This window comes from Squalius cephalus (genome assembly GCF_949319135.1).
Source record: "Squalius cephalus genome assembly, chromosome: 2".
Taxonomy (NCBI): Eukaryota; Metazoa; Chordata; class Actinopteri; order Cypriniformes; family Leuciscidae; genus Squalius; species Squalius cephalus.
The window spans coordinates 28,996,956-29,024,703 of NC_137123.1; the positions used below are offsets into that span (position 1 = coordinate 28,996,956).

Genomic DNA, 27,748 nt, shown 5'->3' on the forward strand with positions numbered 1-27,748 from the left:
ATTCTACTGGGCCAAAATGGCTTCTGAGGTTAAACAATACATCAAGAATTGTGGGGAGTGTAGTAGAGCCCTGCATTTCAGCCTAAGCCCGACGGGGCCCGCCTTATTTACACCCCTAGGGCCGGGCTTCGGGACACTGAACCTTACACACTCAGACTCTGAGGATTCTGTCAACTCAGGTAAGTGGTTTTGGGGTGTGTTTTGTCAAGTTTTAATGTTTTCTTGCCTTTTCAGGTGATGCATCACCGGGACTCTACAGCATTCTCACTCACTGTCCAATGGGTAAGAGGTGATCACAATAAATGGTTTTGACTCCTCTTTTACCATGTTTAGGTTTTACCTTATACACTGGTAAGTTGGGCATTTTGTCAACCACAACATATGGCACAGAACTCCATTGACTTTATTTTCTCTCTCAGTCCCAGATTACACCATCACCATTCTCGAAGATCTGGAATTTCAGTAGCAGTGAGCGTGCCTTCAGCGCAGTTTTATCCCTAGTCACTTCATGCATTTTCTAGGTGTAAAAGGCCCTGGATTGAAACCTTCCACTGTGGATGCTGTGCTTTTTCGCTCACAATGATCAGTAAGAGACTGTTGTTCTGTTAGAAGGCTGTCTCGTTTTGGATTGGACTTTAATCTGTTAATCTGTTGGAAACTCTTGGAAATAAGAATGGCCATGTGCTGTGGTGAAGCCTTGATTTTAGCCCTTTTCATTTCCGAGTGCCGTTGTAAACAGCAGAGCAGCCTGCCTCAGCTTATCAAAAATCCCTTTTTTACTGTGGTGGTGATAAACGTTTAAACTAACATTGTGATATGCTTGACATGTTTTATATCTATGGATTTTATTGTAGGCAAGTCAAGTGTTGATTTGAAAGGCTAAATTGATCAAGCCTGTGGTTAACGCTATTGGCCGATTGGTCGTCACTTTAAAAAAGTTTTTTACAAAACAAACATTTTACAAACAAAAAATGCTCCAAACATTTTTCTAAATTGACCTAATAAAGAAACGAAAAGAAATATAACTACTTTGCCATTAAAAACAAAACAACTATTTTAATGGCTGCAACAGTATAGGCTGTGTAATGGGGGAGGATAAACAACAAAACAAAACATGGGCTCCAGTCAATTCTGATAAGCTGTCAGACAAGGGCCGGGCTTGGGCCTGAACATCTCTGTCAGGGCTCTGTCACTTCGGTCTAGTTTATTCTTGGTTTTGTGACAGAGCCCTGACTCTGCTGTATTGTATTGTCTTGTGTGAGCTCTTCTGTCCATGTGAGCTGTTTTGTGTGCGGAGCGTGGTGTTCTGACCCCGGCACCTCAGTCTAGTTTGGTTTCGGTTTTGTGCCGGGATTATATACCGTTTTTTTGCCGGGAATATTTGCTCATTCACGTGCGCCCTCTTATTGTTGTGTGAGCATGCGGTTTCGAGTTCGCTAGGGCAGTACGCTCTTCTGTCCGCGTGTGTTGTTGTGCTTTGTGTAGCACGCGGTTCATGTTTACATCGGCCTCATGCTTTCTTGTTATATTTTGTCTTGTGTTGTGTTGCACGCAGCTTGTGTTTTTCAAGATTTGAAGCCCGTGCAGCAGGTGTCACCAACCCTGCTCCTGGAGGGCTACTGTCCTGCAGACTTTAGGTCCAACCCTGTTCCAACACACCTGCCTGTAATTATCAAGCAACCCTGAACAGCTTGATTAGCTGGTCCAGGTGTGTTTGATTGGGGTTGGAGCTGAAATCTGCAGGACTGTAGCCCTCCAGGAGCAGGGTTGGTGACACCTGCCGTGCAGGGATTTAGAGTGCATTACTCGCAAAACACTAAGCAGCTCCTTTGCACCAAACTACCAGCAATGGATCGATGGATCTAATCTGCATAGATTTCCTCTAAGTTGAGCCTGACTCCAATGGAATAAGTAACATCTTGGTGGTCACAGACCAATTTTCTAGGTACGCCCAAGCAAGAATCCATTTCGATCAAGGGCATGACTGAGTCATTTAATAAAATAGCTCTTGCTACTCTTGAGGATCCGCAAATCACTTACCACTCCATACTGCATCATCCTCAAGGTGACGCTCAGCCTGAGAGGTTTAATCACACCTTGCTCTCAATGTTAGGAACCTTGGCAATTGAGAAAATGTGTCAGTGGAGTCCGCATGCGGGGTATCTGGTATCACAAAATGTGATGCTACAAGGTACTCTCCCCACTACTTAATGTTTGGAAGGGAAGCAAGACTGCCTGTTGATCTTTGTTTTCAAATATCTGCTGATGGAACAGAGGAAAGGCAACATTCTCAGTATGTTGCCAACCTGAAAAGAGATCTAAAATAAGCTTATCAACTAGCCTCAAAAGCTTAGAACAAAGTGCACCAAAGAAACAATAAAGTATTTGACAGAAGAGTGAAATTCCAGATCTTGGAGAATGGTGATAGAGTGCTGCTGAAGAATCTGGGACTGAGAGGGAAAATGCAAACTTCAGAGTCGATGGAGTTCTCGGCAATATGTTGTGGTTGACAAAACGCCCAACTTGCCAGTGTATAAGGTAAAACCTAGACATGGTAAAGGAGGAGTCAAGATCATTCATTGTGATCACCTCTTACCCATTGGACAGTCTGTGAGAATGCTGGAGAGGCAAGAAAATACAACTTAGACAAAACACACCCCAAAACCACTTCCTCAGAATCCTCAGAGTCATACATGCATACATGCACAAGTAGTTGAAAAGTAGAATGGCAAGGAAAATATCTCCTTATGGCACTGCAGATGAGCTCATGGTACTGATCAGAAGAAAAGTGATCAGGTTGAGGAAGAGTTGATGGTGTCTTAGGGTTGACTAAGTTAACGGGAATGCTTTTCTGAGGAAATCACCACGATCGATGGACATCTAACATCGGGAGGTAAAACATGCTCTTCTTACTGAAGACTTTAAGGTATGTTTGTTTCTTGATGAGTGAAGCATTCTTTTATTTTTTTGACCACAATGCATCCCAGCATCAAACAGGCCAGCAATATTAACATTGAGACTTTCATATTGAGTTAATTGAAGGGTGAGCTCATATTGGCAGCTTATTATTTGGTTACAGAGTCCTTTGAGTTTTAAGAAAGAGGTTGGATGACTCAACTTTAAAGGTGTATATACATTTAGTACATACATATTTGTACATACCTAAAGGAATATTTACAAAGAATGAATATATGGAAGGTTGTAATTGATCTTTTAATACATTTTAAGCTTAAGGGACCCAAGGAAAGTAGTAACAATCACAGTTACAAAAATGAAGTTAAAGTTAGTAAATAACCACACTTAGCTCATAACAAATGGGAAAATACAAAGTTTATTAAGAACTTAGGGGGCTCCCTTATACAGTGTATCTAAAAAGCAAAAGGTCAAAAGCGCTACAGACAATTTGATTTTATGGTGACTTTAAAATGCTGACAACGTATTGTTCATTGCTAGTTGATGATGTCTAATGCATTAACTCATGTTAATTCATTTAACCTTATTTTTATGTGTTACTGTATTTTCTTCTAGAGGTTTTAAATATTTAGAGGTTAACTGTTGTGGATAACAGTAGAAATACAGTGAATTAGATCATGGGATGCTGCAGACATCTGAGTGGGTGTTGAGTGAGTGGAAAGAAACAGCAGCAGTAGGAAGAAAAGGGAATGGATGAAGAAAAAAAAATACCTGGATACAGTATGTGGCAAAGCCCAGTGGAAAACAGAGAGACAGAGAGAAAGAGAGAGAGAACACACACTAAAACAGGAGAATAAGTTTGAGTGACCAAATCATAATTCAAACATCTGTGGCAGATTTCAGTTTTAGAAAATTATGTTTCTCCTGGGGAAGTGAGCATGAATGAGGCAGTAAGTAATTATGGTAATATGAGTAGGAAAACAGCAAGTCTCGTCTGTATTTACTGGTGAAGCAGTGATGGAAAAAATCCTCGGAAAACAGCACGAGAGAGCAAGATCTTCTGACAAAGAACATAAGCATTAACAATGTAACACCTCCACGTCCCCAGAGAGAAAATTCGCCATTAACCTCGTTAGAAGCCCGATCTAAAAAATGTGCTTGTTTGCCAGACTGTGAGAGTAGACAGTATTACTTTTGCTCTTTTGCGCAAATCCGCAGCCCACTCCAAATCTCTCACAGATTGCCAATAGCGCAAGCTGTGTAGTCCTGCCAGATAAACAGAATCTATTGGATCAGGCAGATTTCAGGGCTGTGGCTTCACACATGGCGGCTTCTGTGCCCCAGATTCTCTGCTCGCAGACATTCAATCCTTTTCAGTTTTGTTTTTCAATGTCCCACCTTCTTTGTCTCATTCATCTGAGACACAAAAACATAACAGTCTGCTTATATTTCATACATAGCTGCATCCAGGGCAGCATGATGTGAGTTTTCTTAAAGAGCACAAAGAAAGTGTAGTATCTTTTACGGTACAGTACAAAACACGGGGGAGGGAGGAGATGCTGGCCGCAAACCGAATGCGCCGGAGGAAACGAAATGAAAACATTCAGAGTTTGGTGGATAATACCAAAGTACACAGCATCATCTACATCTGAGATCAGATGCACTGCTGCATTGCGCCATCTCACTCTTTAAAGGCAGAGAGACAGCGGAGCAGGCAACACGGTTCAAATAGTGATTTGGTCTCATGACCATGCAGAAAAAAAAATGGACAGATGGGTAACTTTGTGGTTAAACGGCATCCAAGGAAACAGAAGTGAAAGGGAGACACAGAAGGAGAAAAAAAAAAAAAAAAAAAAGCCAGAGGGTGAGAAAGTGAGATGAAGCGGACAGGGATGGCAGGAGGGTGAGTTTGCCCATCTCATTAGCTCGGACTCATCTGATTATGTAAGCACCCGGCTCTTCGACACATCGCCTATTTTTAGCCCGCTCCCATGTCTCGTCCTATCATCTGCTCTATTAGTTATTGGATGTCTGTGACTCCGCCATGTCATGATAATTATGTAATACGTGGTACTCAAACACACCCATTCAGGGGCACACATCTCACAGCAGTCTGGAAGACATTTGCGCGCTAATGATGTGTACAGTGCACTGAAGTGTGACAACACGCACACACACACGGCAAAGGCCGGAGGTGCTTTGTAAGCTAATTAGACAGAGGCTGTGACTATACTTCACTCTACAAGAAATTACCCTGTTTACTTTTTTTGTGTGTTTCAGTGCACATAATTTCAAAGACAAAAATTGAGTTGGTAATCTTTTAGCTTCCTCTGAAATGACTTATCTTTTTGGGTGATGTTACCAAGAACTCTTATTTTTTGACCCCTTCACTCGACCACCTGGCATAAAGAGATCACTTTTCAAAATCCAATCAGTTCATCTTTTTCTCAGTAAAGGGATAGTTTACCCAAAAATGAACTGTTCGTAACTCAATTAACATTTCTCAATAGCTACATTTACATGCAACCAAGATTGATGGCTCAATCAGACTAAAAGTCTTCAAGTACTGTTAACACGTCAAATGTTAAGATTGAGCTCGATCTGAATTAAATTTTGATCCGATTGAAAGGGGTGGTGTAGACCTCGAATAATCCGGGGGGCAAGTAAAAAAACATGTAAACCCTTAAATCGGACTATTTTCTGAATATTTACTAAATATTGATAAGATGTCATCATGGCAAAAATTACAATTATACTTGTGGTAGCTCCGGTGACATTATCACGATTCTGAACACGACAAATGAGGACTACGTATGCACTGTTTTGTTTGGAATACATGCACATGCAAACGGATATGTGCATCAGATTGCAATGTTTACTGTTAAAATAAACAGATCTTTCAGAATGTGAAATCAGATTTGATTCAATCCAAAGACATGTACACAATATATACACCAAGACAGTGTTCTTGTTGAATGGAAGAAATTGCAACACGCAATATGGCGGCTCTAGAAATGCAAGTCCCGCCTTCCAAATAAAAGAGCCAATTGCAAATGGGTAAAGTTATCTCATCACTGAAGCTGCTGTCAGCTCTGGTTCTCATAGAAACCCAAGAATTGTGCTTAGGACTGCACATGGGCATATTCATTTTTTAGCATAAGAAACAACATTTATGAAACCGATTTTATTGCCGATTTGAAATTTAGGTTTGTTTGGCATTTGTTGCAAACCTGGATGACTTTCTTCTGGAAGACAAAATAAGCAATTATAAAACAATTTTTTATATATTATATATATAGAAGTCTCATTGTATGGGAAACAAACGTTCTTTAAAATATATTCTGTGCTCTGCAGAAGAAATAAAGTTATACAGATTTGGAACAACATGAGGGTTTACTATAAATGATGACTGTTTTTATTTTTTTTGGGTGATCTACACTTTTAAACATACTGTTACTGTTTCACTAAAGAATCTATCATATTACAGAAGTAAAATGAGATGTGGATACCGTTTTATGTTGACAGGATCAGGAACCTCGAAAATCCCTTTAAGTGCACTTAAACAAACTACAGTTGTGCTGCAGGAAATGTCCACATATCATGTGTGTACGATCATGAAAGGGAACGGGAACAGGAAATAACCTAAGCCAGACCCAGAAACTCCAATCACAGTGTGTGTGTGCTAACCACTGCACTGTAGCTCCAACAAAATAGTCTATTTTTATTTCAAATAGCTTGTTTTCAAGCACTTCATCCAGTGTATGGTAAGGACCTAGACTGGAGTGTGCTACAGTTCAAGCCCAATATATATGAGGTGGCAGTCCAAATATGCAAGGAAATGAGGATTTAATCCACTTAATGGGGAGAGGTTCAATGTAAAAGCTGCAGCTCCAGGGCTAGAAGTGTGTAGAAGAGAGAATAAGCCAGTATACCCTAAATGCAATAGACAACAGTTAATTTACATACAACGGCAAATCATTAAATATATGTTGAAAGTGTGATTCGACACTTGGTGACACTATCTCTCTCTCTCTCTCTCTCTCTCTCTCTCCTCTCTCTCTCTCTCTCTCTCTCTCCTCTCTCTCTCTCTCTCTGAGTTTGAGCTAATCCCAAAGATCTTAAGAATCTATCACAACATCCAAGGAGTCATCTTTATATTGTGGAAAGAAATGTCATTAAATGGGACAGATACTAAAACAAAATGTGTTAACGAAACATAACCAACCTTAACTGAAACGAAAGAGCTTCTTTTTCCAAATGGATTTCCGGCAAATGCATCAACAAGTTTTAATGGCATTTTGGTGCTGTTGTTTAAATGGTAGCAAAACAGATAAATGATGGAAAGACACTGCATGTGTGAACAGCAGATGTGGTACATTTACCAGATAATATATCCAGCTATTTTTACTGCAATTTAACGGATTTCATTTGTGAAAGTGGCTATTGTTTATCATTCATATGTGCAAAATTCATATTAGACAAATGCAAACATTTATGAGAAGAAAGTAATAGTTTTGAATTTATTCAAGCTAAAGTTTTTCAGCAGAAGCCTTAAAAAAAAGACCTTAATGACCTTAATTAAACCTTGATGAGAGCACATCCACACAATTAAGTTAATTGACATTAATAAACTACACACAATGTTACTTTATTTTTCATTTAACAAATGTTTTAGTTTATTTTTCAGAAAGCACATTAGGGGGTCCAGAGAGTGCGCAGCATATGGCTTACATTATTTATAGACACAGTTTGACATATAAATAGAAATAAAAACCAAGATATAAGAATAAAACACTTTATTTATTTAACATTGATCAACAAGAGAGTCAACATCACAAAAATTACATCAATGCCAAGACCTTTGCAGAGGTCATAAATCACTGTCTTAAATAACCGCCGTTACAATCAGTCACAAAAATGAACCCTTGGAACAAGGGCTCTTAGAAAAATGAAAATGGTCTCATTAAACATCAGTGAAGTCCTGCCATTTTAAAGGTCTTTGTGTGAGTGATGTCTTTAAAACTTTTAACCACTTAAAAGAGAGGGAAAGTGCTTTGCTTTTAAGTGTCCTTGAACAAACATAATTCTATGTACACAACACCGATGTAAGTTTTGGCAATATTTAATTTGAAGTCATTGTATGGGTTCGTTTTTTTTATTTACCGGTCTCTGTTCTTCAACATAACATTATAACCTATGTACAGAATAGCAAAAAAAGGTTGCTCTGTTCGAGTTATTGAACAGCGTCACACATGCCATGCATAAATTTAAGGCACTTCGATGCGAACGCATATATCACATATCAATTTCAATATTCAATAATTTTGTCTAGTAAGTGTTCCAAGAAGCCAAACTGTTTATTTCAAAGTGATAATGATCACTGCACTTTTATAACTCGACACGTTTCCTCATATTTACCATCATTACATGCCCTTACTAATATTAAATAGAAAAGATATTCAAGGTATCTTTGAGTATCGAGGAAACTAATGCATAACAACTCAAACTACTTTACTAAAATCATGACATGCATTTTAAAAGAAGACAACACAAACGGTCACAATGATGTACGAATACTTTCCCAGGCAAAACTATATTTACATTTCCAAACTTTAAAAGTGCAGGCTCTTTATATGTATATAGCACTTCTTAGCTTATACTTGAACTTAACTCTTGTGCTAGCAACATCTGTGTTTTTGGATACAGTATATACTCTCTCAATGTCTTTAGTGTGAAGAAGGATGGAGGAGCGACAAGCAGTGCCATTGTGAAAGAGCCGCCGAGACCATGGATACCATGTATAGAGAAGTAAGAGGGTTTTTCTTTTCGAAGTTACAGTATCTCCACATAGTTTTCAGGGATGAGTCCTCGCTTTCCCTCCAGCACACCCTCCAGCCATCCGGGCTCCCTGGAGAGTGTCACTGCAGAGCAAAACCACGGACACACAGGTAAAAGTCTTTACTGCAGCTCTTCTGTCACATTGCACGTCAGACAAGCAAGAATTCCTCATCGGATGGAAGGCATTTCTTATGTGGATGGTTAGCATGGATGATGAATGTCAACTACACCACGATGGGTAGGAGTTAGGAACGTTTACATAAAAATAAAAAAGAGAGATACAGCCAGGCCCTGATGAAGTTTGCTTTTTCAGCATTTACTGTGCTAATTTGGGGAGAAAAAAAAAAAAAAAAAGGAAAATGGGACATTGTGGTAAATGGAGCTGATAGAATTATTGATTTATTAATAGCCAAAGTGTTAAAAAACAAACACAGAAGAGGTGGGAGATTTGTGAATAATGGGTGGAAAGTTTTTTTTTTTATTATTGTTATTATTATTATTTATTTTTTTAGATGATGATTCAATCCAAGGGTACTGAGGCTCTGGGAATAATTTGAAAGTCTGTGTCTAAACTTAGGATACTAATAACTGTGAATGTTAATTATCACTGCATACTGAAGATGCTGAATGCTGTATTAGACATAAGCCAGGAAATACTGGCAAAGAAATACTGAACAATTGACCGGTAACGTGTGCAGGCCTGCTTGAACAAACAGCGGGATGCCCGTACAGTTAGTTACTATTATTTGTCGAAGGACAACCTATCATTTCAATAAATGTAATGTATTAGAACACTCTGATGAATAATTGGATGTGAAGAAAGTCCAAGTGAATGACAGAAAAATTGTGAAAAACACAAAAATGAAAAAGGAACATGTGGATGCTGTGCTACCAAAATCACATTTACAATCACAAATTATAAAAATTGACTAGAAATTCTATCCAATATTTTCATTCTTTTATTGCAGGAAGCAAGAGTACAGTATAACACTAATGTCTAGCAAAATATATTAACGTTTTTTTGCCTTTCTTGGCTTTCATGTTCTATGCCCATAATTTGACCACCAATGTTTTTGCTGGTTTAAAAAAAGTTGAGCAATATTATGTATCTGGTTAAATATTCTTTTCTTTTTTACAAACTTTTAATAAATGTAACAAAATGTTACTTAAGCAATATGTCATATCATTTGGGAAGCCAATTAACAAAAAAAAAAAATCACTTGATTCCATTGGTTCCATTGATTTGGCTCAAAATCAACTCAATTGTATTTCAAATTCAGCAAGACTGCTGAGAGGCTTCAGCTGAAGTAGTTGAGAATAGTTTCAGAAAACAGGAGCTCTGATAGTGATTAAGGCCTTTATTTCCTCGTGTCATTCTAGCTCTGTCTCGTTCAATGTGAATTGATTTTAGGGGATGCTGCACCTCTGTCCCACTTTCCTCCCTCCACCTATGCTGATATAAGATCAGATTTTTTTTTTTTTTTTTTGTGCTGGTAGGACCCACCAAATCCAATATGTCTGTGGATTCGGGTGAGTGCCTGTGGCAGTGATAACGTTAACACTTACCGTCATGGAAGATTGCGCCAACCTGGAAAGAGAGTTCGGAATCGTGTTCAGCCTCACAGGGGTACACAGCCTTGGCTTTCATGAGGGTGACACTGAAAAATGGAGGCAATCAGTTAGTGGATCTCTCGCTGTTCGGAAGCGTGGGGATTAGGACACGACTTTCCAACTAGCTGTAAAGTGGACTCAGCCGAAGTTATCACTGAAAGAAGTCTGTGTGATTAACATCTGTCCGTAAAAAATCCCAGAACTGAGCTTTGAAGAAGTTGAGAAGTATGATAGTCATCAAAGAGTAGATATGATTCAAACAGAGAGAAATTCTCAAGCAAGTGTGGGCAGCATCCAGGCATATCCTGCCATTTAGAACTCAAAAATTTGGAGCATGTTCTGCAAAGCAGAGAACCGTTTCCACACCTTTTAATGCATTTCAATGGCTTTTCCATGATTTATCCAAACATTTATACTTACTGCATACAAATTTCAATAATCTTATAAAATACAAATTGTAATTGTACTCACAAAGAGCAATTTTAGTCAATCATGTCCAATGGTTTTAAAGACTTTTTTGATTCCAAAAACGTAATGACTTGAGATTTTATTAAATCTAACCATTTATTGGAAACAATGTGCGGTTATTGAAGAAGATATAGCAACAATGTGCTCTAGACTCTCTTCAGTAGTCGGCAGAATGTTTTATATATTGTCTCAGAACAACGTGCCCTTAAGTTAATATACGACCCAGGCAGACACCCAGAATCCAGAAGTTACAGCAGGAGGTCTATACAACTGCAACATAACAAAGACGTCATTCCTGAAGGTCAGTCATTTTTTTTCCAACAGCTTTTTAACAGATTAAAAGACTTTAAATTGAATGAGTCTGATCACCTGCCATTGGGCATCATTCATTTTATACAATGGAAAGTTAATGCATCTTTGTGTCTGGATCAGAACTATAGATCATTGCAATGGCCCCTGCCTGGAAAGTGTGAGACTGAGAGAAAAGTGTGTGCGTGTGTGTGAATTTGTGTGTACAGGTGTAGCGTCACAAATAGAGCTGAGGAAGCAGAGATGAGAGAGAGAGAGAGAGAGAGAGAGAGAGAGAGAGAGAGAGAGAGAGAGAGAGAGAGAGAGAGAGAGAGAGAGAGAGAGAGAGAGAGAGAGAGAGAGACAGAGAGACAGAGAGAGAGAGAGAGAGAGAGAGAGAGAGAGAGAGAGAGAGAGAGAGAGAGAGAGTACAGTTGTGTCGGCATGTAGGAGGAAAGGAAAAGTTGGTGAGTGTGTGAGTCGGAGGCTAAACAATGACAGATGAAGACTTTGCATCTTTGCATGAATGCATGTGTGATTGAGTTAATAGCCTGAGGCTGTGAGCTTGGAGTGCGAGTGAAAGAATCAATGAGACAGTGAGAGAGTATATGCGATAAAGGTTGAGCCAAAACCGGCCAACCTGACACTTAAATCAACAGACTGGAACAAATTAATTACATTCTATGAGAATGGATGTGTGTATAATACATGTTCTTCAGGGACAAGTGTGTTTACATCTTACCTTTCCTCAGGTTTATTCTTTTCCTTTCCTACTGATCCAGGTTTCACCGGTGTAAGTGAGGCAGGGGAGGCATTATTCATCCATGAAGCCGTGGCAGAGCATATCCTGTGGAACAAAAAGTGACACAAAAAATGTATACTGTAATGCTTTCCTAAAGTAAAAGACACCTATTTTAGAAATACTGCCAGTAAGTAGAAGAACAAATAGTGACCCAGGTTCGGACTGATATAATTTTGTTAAAATCCACAGATTGCATACTTTTAAGCTTCTAAGCTACTTTTTGAACTACAAAAATATGAATTTTGATGTGCTTAAACATCGTCTATTTAAGCACATCAAAACATATAAACACAACACAAACAAAAAAGGGGGTTAAAGACACAACAGATACGCATTCTGCTGCATATATTCCTCCACACAAACCCCTTCATCATTATTCTTAGAGAGGCTGTGCAGCTCAGACAGTCTCACAATCTCCTTGAGGGTTAGAGAAGTGAAGGTTATGGGGAAAACTGCCCAACGTCCCCAAGAATCTGAAGGATTTAGAAAATGCAAATAATGCAAATGAGCACTTTAGATCCGCAATAGCTGACAGCAGGATCAGGCACTGCACAAGATGCACTGCAAATATCAACATGAAATACAGTATTGACTACACACACACACACACACACACACACAAAATCCATAGTAAGTAAATGCACCAATTTGAGTTTACTTAAATAATATTTTCAATACGTATTTACTCAAACTCCTTAGAATCAGCAAATCAGTTAATTGTTAAAACAATTCAATTGAATTAGTTGAAAAGTATGAAATTGGTTTGGATAGAGCTAGTTGTGGAACAAGCAAGATTCAGTTAGTTAAAATGTATGAAATTGGTTTACATATATTGGATTTATTGATGATAATCTGGTAAACGTGGTTAATGTATATTTAAAACAAATTTGTTTCATTAATACTATAACATAAATCTCATTCTTTAAACTGTGTATTCCAAATATTTTAAATGCAATTGAAATACATAAATCAAAATTATAGGCCAAAATATTTTTTGAGCATAATAACTTTTTTAATCGATTAATAATGTTATTAAAGTATCATAAAATAATCAATAAAATTATGTTGCTAGTACAGCACATTAACAGATGCCAGTTGTCAGGTAATGAGCATAGCTGACCACTTGTGTGCGGCTTGTCTAGCTTGTTTCCAATGTCAGCCATATGAACGTATGCAGACATCAGGAAGGAACAAAAATAATATATATGTTCTTTGCTAATTCAAGACACTTGAAGTCACATTCAAGTCTGGCAAACCACCTGCTCAGCCCCATGTAGACATGGAAGTCACATTTTTGTATCCTTGTACAGACATTATATGGAAGTCGACAAAGTTGGATGACTGGATGAAACGTTACACAGACGAGGTTCGGTTGACTAGAATAATGTTGTTAGCTCATATAATATTTAGGTCTTGTGGCTTTAAACCTAGTCCGACTCAATTTTCACTACCGTTCAAAAGTTTGGGGTCAGTAAGAAGAAGTCTCTTACAGTATGAGCACAAAGTCTGCATTTATTTGATCAAAAATACAAAAACAGTAATATTGTGAAATATTATTACAATTTAAAATAACTATTTTATATGTTAATATATGTAACGTTTTATTTATTCCTGTAATGGCAAATGTCATTATGCCAGATGTCACATGATCCTTCAAAAATTATTCTAATTGTTTTGGTGCTCAAGAATTATGATCAATGTTGAAAACCGTTGCCCTGCTTAATATTTTTGTGAAAACCAATTTTTATTTAAACTAGCGTTAAAAAAAAAAAAAAGTTGCCACCACCAGTGTTTTTGTTCATTTTCACAAAAGTTGCAATTTCCCCCAGAATATTTTGCTGTATGAATAGCTGGACATACAATATCAAAAGAAATGTGTGTGCTATATACCACTTGAATGTGGGTAAGTTTCATAAAAAAAGCAACATTTTGAGCAAAAAGCTGAGAAAATCACGTTTTTGTCAAAGATGGGATTAAGAACGATGATCAAAACATATGCAGTAGATCGAGTCATCAACACCCCCAAAGCTTCACAGTCCTGTAGCTCGTCCTGGGTCGACATTTCATTCAGTAACATTAGGCAATTTAAATTTATATGCGGTTTAATGTTGACGATGGCATTATTTTACATATGCATATGATTACATATGATATCGCTGGTCTCTGCTTCTTCTTTGCATGTTTTGATCAGGAGATTCAGCACTCTTTCAGAAGATGTATAATAGCGCTACCGTATAACACTGAAAACACAGAAAGCCGGTAAAGTCCGTCAATGGCGGGGAAAGAGTTCAAATAGAAATCTTTTGTAACATTATAAATGTCTTTACTGTGAATTTTGATCAATTTAATGCATTCTTACTGAATAAAATTCGTACTGAACCCAACCAATCTTTTAAATGACAGTACTTCTAATATTCACTTCTGTTTTCTTAATTATGTATATTATACATGCCATAAATTGAGCTTCACTTAAATCTGGAATATTAACAGTTAACAGTTAAAACCAAGCCATGCTCTTAATTACATTTGGGTAACGCTGGTTTTGAATCTCAAGATAATGGGGACGAGGAATGTGTGTGTGCTGAAGGTGAGGAGTTGTGAAGGACTCACAGAAGCAGGGATAGTGGCAGCAGAGGGGCAAATGAGGAGAAGCATAGTCCAGCAGGAGAGACAGAGGAACAGAGAAAGAGAGAGAAAGAGATATATGTGTACAGTATGTATAGATAGAGAGAGAGATGCGGTGATTTATGACTCTGCAGTGGGTCTGTGAGTCCTCAGCTGCTGCACATCAGCATGAGAGTCTAGCAGCGCTGCAGTGCAGCAAATCCACTCATTAACCTCACACCAGCCTCACACACACACACACACACACACAACTCACACCAGCCGCATGAATCCCAGCTAACACACCACACACACTGCTTGATACATACCGTTCACGCTCACACATTTCAAAACAAGGTGAATTTGAATCGTCAAACTCCAAAAGAAAATCTAAATGAAGTGGGGGGAAAAAATTATAAATATAAATCCAGTATGGTTGCCCTGGCAACCAGCAGAACCACAGGGAAATGGTTTCACCCCAAAAATGCTTTTACAATTACAACTGAGCCACAGCAAGAAAATAGCAATTTTAAGCTATTAAAAACTGCACTTAGCAAAGAATCGCATCTTATGTCTTGTTTTCTGATCCTCAAAAAATGTCCTACTTGAAAGAGGCACAAAACGATTTAAGACTGAACAAGAACTAAAAAACAAACACTGATCGAATGTGTTCAACAATTCAACTCTTTAAGTGCTGCTTACTGATAAACAATTTGTAAATATAATAAGTACATGCAACATTGGATATATAGTGGTAGATGACAGCCAAAAAAAACAAAAAAAAAAACTTTAATAATAATGAATTAATTGGTCACCATTTCCACGTTTTTCAAAAATGTTCATTGATCCATGTATTCTTGCAATTAATTAATATTAAGTTAAACACACAACAAAAAGTTAAACACACAGTATATATATATATATATATATATATATATATATATATATATAGTATATACATAAATAATTATAATTATAATTATTATTATTATTATTATAAATAATAAAAATCAGTGTATCAGACTAATTACAATCAATCGAATTTTTTTTTTTTTTTTGCAGTCCAGAGCGTATACAGATCTATACATGCAAATACAGACATCTAGACATCTAGACTAGAGTGTATCTTTTGTATAACGGATAACATTTTTCTAAATTATGCCAATTGTGGATACACTGGATTAACTCTCTGGTGCTCTTCAGTAATTTTTGAAAACTTGGTAAAGGTTTTGGCAATTGCCATGTGAACACACACGCGCACGCGCACACACACACACACACACACACACACACACACACACACACACACACACACATACACATACACATACACATACACATACACATACACACACACACACACACAGAGAGACTCTGGTTTACTATCTTTGTGGGGACTCTCCATAGACTTAATGGTTTTTATACTGTACAGTGTGTATTCTGTCTCCTTACACTAACCCTAGCCCTAAACCTACCCATCACAGTAAACTTTCTGCATTTTTACATCAAGAAAACTCATTCTGTATGATTTATAAGCTTGTTTACCCATGGGGAACTCTATTTAGGTCCCCACTGTGACACGAGTCCCCATGAGTCTGTGTGAATGGGAGAACGGGAGACGATTTTCATCTAGTGGAAACTTTTGGTACTGCATCTACCATTTTTTGAGATATCAAGCTCAAATTTGGAACACAACTTGTTTAGATTTATGGCTTTGACTTACTTGCAGTTTTAGAGTAAAACATGTTTTTGAAAATATATATTTCATATAAAATGTAATGCTCAAAAAGTGAATAAATGGATTATAACTACAGCGCAAATATAATTTAGTACCATAAATCAACTAAAAATACAAAATATTAAATAAAAAACATTATCGAACTAAAATATAGTACATTCATTTCATTGAAATATCTTATTTATTTTTTTAAACGTGAAGAGCACCAGATTCTGTGTTGTAACACATTATCTCAAACAAAGCAAAAGATTTCAATGAACGTCTCATCAATTACACGGTGGCCTGTCAACATCCAAAGCTTCATCAAGTGCGATATAGCACAGTTCAGCATTTACTACAGCATCACTGTGATCTGTGCTCTTCTTCAAGGCCAGGGGCTGGGAGATTTACAGATAAACAGGTGACAACCTCGTGACATATGGACAGGAGTAGCTCTGTAAGCGACAGCGCCTGCTAGAAGGGTAAACAAGGCGAACATCTCTCTGTGTCAATAGTGTTTACGGGGTAGTGCTGTGGCCACCTGTCCCTCGGACAAACAGCAGGCAGGATTTACAGGCGCACAGGGAGCCGCTTCCTCTGATGGCAGAGAGTGGGAAACGGCAGGGAGAGAAGCAGAGGGTTACATAAGACCAGCGCCGTCTGCACACAGGACCGCAGGCCAAGAAGAGAGCAGCATGTGATCAAAGCTCGAATGTGTATGGGAAAAGGGGAACTGTGAGCACATGAATGGGTAATTAAAAGAATAAAGGGGGTGCAGGAATGGATGGAGGTTGTGGCTTGTGGAAATGAGTGAGAACAAAATATATCCAAATTTGGAGTGGAGTGGTAAAAACAGTGAACAGATGTTTGGACACAAAGTTTATTTCCAGGTGACTCTGCAGAAAGAGGTGGGCCCCTATTAGGATTCAACACATGAGCCCCAGACAAACACACAGCATCTGAAGGGCTGTGAAAGAGCTGAGAAACCAGAGGCAAAACCTCTGGCAAATAACACTGGCACAGGATAAGACTCTTAGCCCAAGAACTAAATCAAGTTGACAAGCACAGGCTTGAGCTCAGAAACAGAACCAAATACCAACACACACAAAAAAGACTGAAGGGATGGTCAGGTTATGCCTACAATATTGGTGATAGTTTTCTGCTACAAAATTATTTTAAATAGCTTTTAGCATGTTATTTTAGCATTATTTTATAAGTTTTTCTTATCATTTTTGAATTGGCTTATATTTCCAGTTTTCATTTTAATTTTAGCAAAATTTGTAGCAAATTATGTGCTTTTGTCATTTTTATTCGTTTTTTTTCCCCTGACATTACTATATAATATAGGTTTCATTTATTTTTATTTCAGTTTTGGTTTACGTTCAGCTTTAGTTTTTATTGATTTCCAGTGAGTAGTTTTAACTTATTTCAGTTAGTTGCTAAGGCAACATTTCTAATTTGTTTAAGTTTTTCATCTAATATATTTTATTTTATTTAAACTTTATTTCAATTAACAAAAATGTTTTAGTAGTAACAATATAGCCAAGAAAAAAAGAAAGAAAAGAAAAGAAAAGTTTATTTTAAGTGACAATAATAGCCCTGCTTCTGACTTGCAGTAGACTGTTAAACAGCTTAGCACTAACATGCACTTCAATGGCATGATTATATAAGGTTTACTTTAGGTTACACGTTGTTTTGATAGTCCACTTTAGACATTCTACTAACTAATAGTAACTTTGCAACTAACTCGTTAATTTGCAACTACTCTGAGTATTGGTAGACTTAGATCAGGGTTAAAGTAAGTAGAATAAGTTGACAAGTACTTGCAAAGCTACTGATAGTCAGTAGAATGTCTGTTGGAGGACCATCACAAGAAAGATATTAAGCAGACAGTCTACTAATACTCTAATGACTGTTGATGTAGTTGCAAAGATACTTATAGTTAGTATGTCTAAAGTGTACAATAGAAATAAAGTGAAACTTTATAACTTTAAAAGTACAATCTGTTGTTCTGACTTTACACTGCAAAAGCATCACAGAGGTAGCATTTGCAATTTGTTTCTAATATAAAATTATTAGAGGAAAAGAGTGGCTATTCTGAAGAAGCAAAAACTTAAGATTTAATTTTAATACTTTATTTCAAAATGTTAACTCATGACTCTTAAATCACATTATATACCTTTTTATATATTCAACACATAAGCAATGCTTATTATATTTAATTGTGTGTGATATTTAATTTAATTTAATCAATCAATAATACTATTGATCAGCCTTACCAAACGTGGACGTTTTTTCCACTAGAAACAAACCTTGTTGTGTTATTTTGATTTAATACTGTGAAGCTGCTTTGATACAGTCTGTATTGTGAAAAGCGCTATACAAATATACTTGACTTGACTTGACTTGACTTATAACAATGGTTTTGGAGAGACAAGTCTTTGCTACATACCCGGTGCTCTCTAGCATGGATGTGCTAATGGTGGCATGATGATTCTTGGATTTCTCGGGGGGCGTTCCAGAGGCGTTCGAGGACTGGGAGGAGACCGACTCATCACTGACCACTGATGCCTCATCATTACCCAGGGCTGGACTCTCAAAGGATGGGGAGACTGGCAAGGAAGAAAATAATGAAACGATAAAGACAATAAAAGACAAAGAACAGGAAAATGAGAATGAAAAAGACATATTGAGAGAGAGAGAGAGAGAGAGAGAGAGAGAGAGAGAGAGAGAGTGTGTGATCAATTCAGACTGTTAATGATCAATTCAGACTGTTAATGAATACATTTTCAAAATACTAAATCCATGAAAATTTGTTTGGTAAGTTTCTCTCTCTCTCTCTCTCTCTCTCTCTCTCTCTCTCTCTCTCTCTCTCTCTCTCTCTCTCTCTCTCTCTCTCTCTCTCTCTCTCTCTCTCTCTCTCTCACTGTGTGTGTTCTTGTGTTTGCTTGTATATCTGGGTGGGCAAAACTAAAGACTCAAGTTTCTTAAAAAAATAAAATAAAAATAAAACAACACAATGTGTGTGCCATTCCAGTTCTAATACTTTGGTGTCTATTAAAATTAGATTAGTAGTAGTTTAATTGAAATGTTGGGATTCTAATAAATACATTACATCATGATCTAACTAGTAAAAGATGCTTACAATAAAAAAAAAAAAAAAAAAAAAAAAACCTTTTTAAAAATTGTACATTTGGATTCAAATTGCACCTTCTTTTAAAATACATTTTGAAGTGATAATCTGCAGCCTGATGTCGTCCATCTCAGATTCTAGTCAGAATATACTGAATAGAATATGGAGATACTGCTCTATTAGGCTGTGATTATGGGGCGTGTTTCAACCGAACCAGGAAAGAAAATTCCTCTGCACTCAATTGGACAGACCTACAACCAATCAGTGTCGATATCTTCTATAACAGACACAATGGCGGAATCTACATCAATTCTCCAGTGGCAGTCATATGTCATAAACGAATTCAACCCAAGCGCTCTGGTGACGCGGATGATTACGTTACTGTTGATCATCTGTCCATCATCGTATAAAGCCCGCCCTGACAATTTGATTGGTCCGAACAGCTCTGGTTCGAGCATAGTTGCTCCACCACGGATCAAGTCCAGACCGAACTTCCCAACCTCAAATGTTGTGGGCGGAGCTAAGTTCGGCTGGCATCCAGGCTAGATATTCTGATTCTTATCTCGTCCTTTCTCAATCTCTAAGCCATTGTAGTGCTCTAAGCGATGTCACACGTTTTTTAGGCAAAAAAACATTTTTTGTCACATACAGCAAACAACTCCTCACTATCTGCTAGCTGTCTGTCCCCTGAACACATTGTAAAAAAAACGCGGTCTCTGTAGACAGCCCAGGCTCCACAAACAGCAACAAAAACAAACTGGGCTAACCCGCACCACGAAACATAACAAACTGTACCAGCCAATAACTGACAAGAAGGATTTGGGGGTTTAGTGCGCGGATGAGGATGAGGGAGGGTCTAGCTAGCCTCCGTTTTGTTTGACAATACTTTGAACGTCAACAAGAAGTGACGACACCCGTTTTATTTTTGAACCTGACAGGTCGTTATTGGTTTTAACACTCTTGTGTATCCAACCAATGGGACTGTTGCCATATGAATTTCAGCAAAAACGTTTGCACCAAGTGTTGGAGGTAATATAAACTGATAACGATTGTGTTCTAATAACAAAAAAGTAACACAAAAGTCCCCAAATTCATAAAAAAAATGATTAAACTACTATTAAACCACCATTTTGTAACAGACGAACGTGTTTATTTTAGCACTTCCGTCAGTGAAACACCACTACGGCCTGTAAAACATTGAAATAAATATCAGTAAAAATAATAAAAGTTACATATTATTTAAAAAAAAAAAACATTTGTTTTATATTTCCCGACAAAGATGCGTCATATAGCCTACCGCTTTGTGATTTGAGAGCGATGTGGGACACAAGCAGGAAAGAGACAGTCATTCTCTTTTCTAATATCTTCATGTTTTCTCCTGATGTTCCAAGCAACTGACACTTGTTCTAAAAGGTCTGAAGAGCGAATTTTATCTTCTGCAGTGTCAAGACATTTAGGCTATGTTTGATTTTGTGCTGCAAGAGAAAGCAAAACTAAAATCCCAAGCGTGTGTGAAATGCGCTATACAAATAAACTTGACATACCTCACTCGTGTCATAATATTCACGTAAAACAGCATTCACGTGTCAAAAAAGAATTGTTTTTACCGGTGCTACTCAGCCACAGACTGGGTAAACCCAGCCCGATCTGCCGGCGATTTGATTTCGCTCTGCAGCTCAGGCTGGAAACTTGTACATTCTTCTATCCTGCTTCCGTTACCAAATTTGTGGGGACCAATCACAAACTGGCTTTATCCACCTGGCGCGCTATTGGCGGGTTTAAATCCAATCCAATTCCTTTTAACCTCTCAACGATGCTCAATGGCTTCTTTAGTTTAGCAAACAAATCGCTCGAGTGGGTGTAAATACCACTTACTTTCATGTTGTTATTTTTGCACAACCTGCAAAAATCGCTCGATGCCATTTCTGCTTCTGCAAACCGCTGATCAATGCTACAAACCAACATGTTTATTGACACGTTTCCTGCCTGGAGTTTTCACTGCAAAGTACGTCACCTGGATCATTGGTCTGATTGGTTGAAGGACTATCCAATTGCGTACAGAGTCATTTGAACTATGCCCGTTGATCACGCCTCTTGTGCAGTAGAAAATACAGAGCAGACTCCCCAGACTAATGTTCAATCTTAAAAGATTGAGCTTGGTCTGGTGATAGCCAGACTAACTCAGCCACTGATGCGGTTGTCAAGTTTACCGGCACAGCCCTATCCCACACAAACTAAAACTAAACTAAAACTAAAATGCGTAGAGGTCCTTCAACCCTGAAAATGCTTAAGTAGAGATTAATAATGATGGTTTGGCCTTTTTATGAATCCAGCATTACACACATTTATAGTTTTTCCACCTTGTGTGTATGTTTTGGCAGTGGCCATCTTCCCTTTCTGAAGTAACATCCCAAAACACAGAGGGATCTCTACTAAACAAATAACCAGTGTTTACTATCTTGTGTGGAAAAGTGTGGTTAATCTGACTCTGAAAACTGCTGTGTTTTCGAAACCCAGCACATTTTGGAAAGCCTTGTGACAATGTGCTAATTCACTTTGTGAAAAGGGCCAATACTAGTTTTAGTATACCTGCATAGCTGTAGTGTGGAAGAACAAGTGAACACACAGAAACATCGGTCACACTTTAGTTTATGGTCCAATTCTCGCTATTAACTAACTAGTAACTACCACTTTTGCCTCAATAAACTGCTAATTACTGCTTATTAATAATAGTAAGGTAGTTAAGTTTAGGTGTTGGATTAAGGGGTGTAGAATATGGTCAATCAGAATAAGGCATTAATATGTGCTTTATAATTACTAATAAACACCCAAATATCCTAGTAATACTGTATGCATGCTAATAAGCAAAGGTAATAGTGAGAATTGGACCCTAATACTGAAACCACATAATTCTTTAACTGAAAAGTGAAACTGGAAATATGATCTGCTTTGTTCTGTACTAAAAATAAAAAAAAACTTTGCTCAAAACCTAGCCTAACCTAACCCTGCACTGATCCCAGTCTGAAATTATTCCTGTTGGGTGGCATAACAAATCCAAATAGAGAACTGGGAGACACATTTCTAAGAAGTCCAGGGCCGCTAAAGCATCAGTTATCCACCTAAATATGGACTGGCAAACTACATCCTGTAGCCCAGAGTGACAATGGGTAATCAGCATGTTTCAGCAGAGCATCACATCTGATTGCTCAGTAGTCTTAGATAGTCATGAACCCTCACTAAGACAAACGGCCAATGTCCACATGGAAATAAACCAATTGCACAAACACTGCAAAAAAAAAAAAAGGGTTATTTTACCACCTGGTTTATCCAAATGAAAATGAACCTCTATGAATTGCTGCAAAGTCACTTTAATATTAAAGAAAAAGTATCTTTATCATTTATATATTGTATCATATCTCCAGGCACAGGCCAGTATTTTCTGTGCTTCTGGTGCAATATCTGTGAGAGTCTGTGTGGTTCTGCTTATCTTTCTCTTTCCATTGATAAAGGCCCTATATTATGTCATTATCTATTTAATAGTAAATGTATGTGACAACTATAATTCCTTGTGCTTTTCCCTTGACCTCACTGTGCTTAAACCCGATTAGTCTCCCGTACCTGTTTGAATATCCAGCACCTGCGGGTTGTACACAGCCAGCGGGCGATTCTGGCGGCTGAGCCTCTTGGACTGTCTGGTTGGCGCAGAGAGGGGTGTAGTTGCTAAGGATGGAGAGCTGCTCGGAGCATCCCCGAATATCTAAAAGAACAAAAAGTTAGTGGGATTTGCTGGCTAGACTGAATGTGTTGTGTGCATGTAAAAATCAAAGTAAACAGTTTGTTTACAGCCGATGCCTGCAGAGAAATAAAAATGATTATGTATGCGAGTGCGAATGTGTGGTGGAAAAAAACTAAACAAATAAAGATTCTGGATGTGCTCGAGACCTGTCTCTTAAAGGAATAGTCAATCCACACTCATGCGTTTCACGTGGAACACAAAATGAGATATTTATAGTAGAATGTCCAAGCTGCTCTTTTCTATAATGAATGGTGACTATGACTGTCAAGCAAGGAAAGAATAAAAGTGAATAAAGAATTAATTTAACTCTGTTCCTCACTCAAAAGTAATAATGCACCAAAATGTTTTTACCGAAAACCAAAAATAAAACCTGAAAATAAAGCTTTAATAACTACATTTGGATATTCGGGTATTTGAAAATGTATGCTGTCCAGGGTGTCGTGTTCTCAGGTGATAAGTTAAACCAGCTGTAGTAAAGTTCTTTGGGTAACAAGCCTCTCAATTTTACAGTCAAACTAATTTTACATATTGCTACTCTAGCATCATTTTTTGGTCATGGTGAGATTTCACTTGCTGTCTGTATGTGATGCTCTCTGAGGTGTCAAGACCTAGACAACATTTTGGGCAGCTCACTAGTTTTGAGAAGTGGCCACGCATCTCCAGTGAGAAGTTGCTTTTCATGCTGTTCTATGAGAATCTCAACCACAATTTTCTGGAATTTGAGGTCCGTAATGGCCGCAACCATTTCTCCTGCAGCCTCATGAGTGTGGGGCCAAACACAACACCCGCGTCATTGGAGAAGCGCTAATTAAACTCAATATTTTCGGTCAATGATTTCAGCCCTTAAAAACCGTTTCTGCTGAAAATTCTTTTCTTTTCTTTGCTTCAGCCGAATATTTTCAGTTGCCGAAATTGTGGTTATTTTTAAAGATTTTGAGGTCAAAAGATACCATTTGACTTCAGAACACACGGAATAAGGACACAGCTCGTATGCATCCATTTTATGATGCTTTTATGGTGCTTTTTAGAGCTTAAAAGTCGACACACCAAGCCAACGGTCAGCCATCAAGCAATGTCAGGCGATAGTTGAGCATCTGTCGGCCTAGTTTTGGTGGCGTTTTCTGCACCGTTGGCACTAATCAGACCCCTGCCGGGTATGTTGAGCATGTTGAATCGCTGACAGGGCCTGTTCTGATTGGCTGTTAAGCTTAACAAACCAGTCCACGAGTATAAAAACCGAAGTGATGAAAGCAAGCAAACAACGAAACAACTGCTTTGTTTACTGTTTGTCAGCTGCAGTCTTAGCTCTTTCCTTTTAGAATGATAAATACAGACTACTGCCACCTGCTGGTTATTTCCACTCAGGGGTGTAGTCTCTGGGGTGTGTTAAAGCACACCACAGTCGAATTTCATCGGTGCTAGTTCTTTGATATTGGTATGGTGTGCCTGGGCCTTCATCACCATTTACTTGGAAGAGAGTAGCATGGACATTTTTCAACACTTCTACAGAAAAAGGACAATCAAAAAGTTTTTGAAAAGACATGAAAATGAGTAAATAAATAAACTTAATGTTTTAGGGTGAACTTTTGCTATATAAGAGATATTTGCAAGCTTCATTAACAGCAACAGGCATCAAAAGACCTCTCATGAGAGTTAAGCCTAAGTAAGATAACCCAGGCACATTGCCCAGTTGATTGTGAGAAGCTGAAACTGACATGCATTTGAACGAGTGGCAGCCGTTCAGTGACAACACAGGAAACATGTTTTCATAATAGCGTCGACTTCATTACAGTCACGCAGTGTTTACATTTGAACCCCAGACGGGCAGTGTGAGTGACGGAGGTTAACAGAAGTGTGGAACTCTCGACAGGGATGAACAAAGGAATGAGGGAGCTGGTAGAAGGGATAGAAATCTGATACAGTTGTGAAATTCTGCAGACGACAGCAAAGCCTGCTCTCTCTCTCTCTCTCTCTTTTTCCATCTCAGTCTTTGCCCATTCCTCTCTCTCCCTCTCTCATACTTTCTTCCTCGTCTTTCTCATTCCAGATCTGCCTCTCTCTTGTTACCCTCTCACCCCTCTCTCTCTCTTTGCCCTCAGTCTACACACTTTCCCCCCTCGTCTCTTCTTTGTCTCGCAACTTTTCCAACTACTCTTTCTATCTCTCTCTACAGATGGACCTGAATGCAAAACACTGTCTGTTGAGTGCATCTGGGGGTATCAGCAGTCTGGAGAGGAGCTAATCAGTCTGCTGCTCTGCAGAGTCATTCCTTCTGAATCTCAACGCTTTGCCCACCTATTTTAACTTACCACAAAACAAAATCAAGGTCATACGCAATATCATTTTGTCTAGGAATGCTGTAAATTAAACATTAATCTGCCTATTTATGGAATTTTGGATGCTGTTTCAGAGTGCTTTTCAGAACACAAAAACATTGACAATTTTTTGCATTATTCATTTACATACGCCAAGCACACATACTGAAGTGATTACTAATGTCGTAATGGGTAATAAAACAATCATAATGTTAACCACATCTTGTTTGGGTGCATGTATGTATCTTAAAAATGGTGTATGATAAATACAAACAAATTCCCCTGTTGTTCTGTCAACATTTTATTATTCAAATTAAATCTTTATTATTATTATTATTATTATTATGATGACGTAATTGTTTTTAGTTCAAGATCAGTTTACAAAAGATAATATGAAACAGTGAACATTTAATCAGCAAAAGTGATTAATAGATCCTAGTGTTTATTTTGAATACTAAAATATGATCATTGGTCACAACACTGGGCATAGTATGAAAGCAATTCATCAGCCTGTTTCAAATGAAGGCTAAATAATTCAGAGATTATGAAATAATCTCACTCTTTCTCCCTTTGTCCCTCAGAATAAACCCCATTTTAGGATTAACCAGATTACTGTCATCTAAAGCCGATTAAATCAGTGTTTTAACCTGTATTTTAGTCAAATGAGTATGGTAGTCCAACTGTATTTGAGGCGTCAGAAAGAGAAGCTAACTGAGAAGAGTACAGTCAAAACACATGGTTCCCCCTCCTGGCTGTGAAGAGAAGTACAACAACCTCTGCATGGGCAATGCCTTATAGAAAAGTTCAAAATCAAACATTGTTCAAATCAATAGATTTCATTAGCTGTCTGTTGTCTGCAATGTGATGCTCTCTGAGTTGTAGTTGTGTCTTTAAACCTAGCGATCTGCAAACCTAGACAACAGTTTTGGCCACCTCACTAGTTTTGAGAAGTCTTACCTTTTCATGCTGTTCTATGAGAATCTCCACCACAATGTTCTGGAACTTGAGGTCCATAATGGCTGCAACCGTTTCTTCCTGCGGCCTCATGAGTGTGGGGCCAAACACAACACCCAGGTTCGCCACTGTCATCAGGTTTTGTTTGCTGTTGGCTGCAACACTACACACACAGACACACACACGTTATCAAGTTATGATCAAATGACTTCAAAGAACAGGAAAGATAGACATCACTGCACATTGTTTATTTTGAGGAAAGATAGCGAGTACATTGAATTTATTTGCATTTGTATTTTTGGTTTTGATTGTGAGACTAGATGCAGTTAACCTCCTATTACAAAGATTCCTTAGAGACACAATCTTCAGTGTCCTTGCATCCTTGCTGAATTTACTCTGGTTGTGTTAATTATAGACAAATGACAAAATAAGAGAGAGGTGGGTTAACGCCATTACCCAAAAGACTTTCATTAGTGAAGAGAGAGTTGGCAGCATGTCAAAAACTTGAGATATTCAAAGTGTGTGTGTGTGTGTGTTTTTTTTTACTGCATGGTGAATGACTAAAATATAATTTTCACCCTTTTTGGCAATTAGCCTCACAGTTGGAGAAGTTTTAGCCAAACTTCTTTACTCATTATATTTTCCATGTAGATCCATTTGTAAATCATATGAAAGTGTATCCTTACCACCCTTTGTATAAGAAACAAATCATTCCTTCCTACAGTAAGTCGCAATGAAAAACGTGCGTCTAGTGCAGTCAGAACCTGATGAATTTTCTCTTTTTAGTTTGGTTCATGTAGGCATATATACTGTTTGAACATGGTAATTAAATTCAGTTCAAACAAAACAACAAACATGATCCGAGACCACCTTGAGGAAACCTTGGCCCTGTTTACACTTGGCATTAAGATGCTTTTTGGTCATTCGGATCAAGTAGATGAGGGAGACACATTCCCGTTTACACCTGGTATGTTAATCCGTCTCTTTTGTCCACTTTCAACCACTTCAGTCGTGATTTCTTCGAGGGGAGGGTCTATGGGTGGGTAAATTTTTCAGATCTTTTGATCTAATGGACGAAATAAGCTTGAGCAATTCACATATGAACGCGCCCGGAGATGACGGAACAACATACAGAGAGCAGCAGCTTTCATTTCTGCTCTGAAAGCCGCAAGACCAAGCCTTCCACAAGTGCGTGTTATAAATCAGGAATGGTGAGAGAACATTGTGCTTGGTTCTTTTATTCCAACCCAAATTTGAGTCTTCAGCCGACAAAGTTTGAATCCCGTCTGGCCAGTGCGCTTCCCATAAT

General features: G+C 38.0%; 1 protein-coding gene across 1 annotated transcript in view; it reads right to left on the reverse strand.

Annotated features, from left to right (window-relative positions):
* Positions 1-7,569: 7,569 nt before the first annotated feature.
* Positions 7,570-27,748, reverse strand: part of arhgap10 (Rho GTPase activating protein 10) — a 76,646-nt gene continuing 56,467 nt past the window's right edge. Inside the window, exons 18-23 of the mRNA XM_079851678.1 lie at positions 26,443-26,602; positions 22,993-23,131; positions 18,694-18,853; positions 11,861-11,965; positions 10,318-10,409; positions 7,570-8,834 (exon numbers count right to left, since the gene is read on the reverse strand). Of these exons, the coding sequence (XP_079707804.1) occupies positions 8,746-8,834; positions 10,318-10,409; positions 11,861-11,965; positions 18,694-18,853; positions 22,993-23,131; positions 26,443-26,602 (745 nt within the window). The 3' untranslated portion in view covers positions 7,570-8,745. The remainder of the gene's footprint in view (positions 8,835-10,317; positions 10,410-11,860; positions 11,966-18,693; positions 18,854-22,992; positions 23,132-26,442; positions 26,603-27,748) is intronic.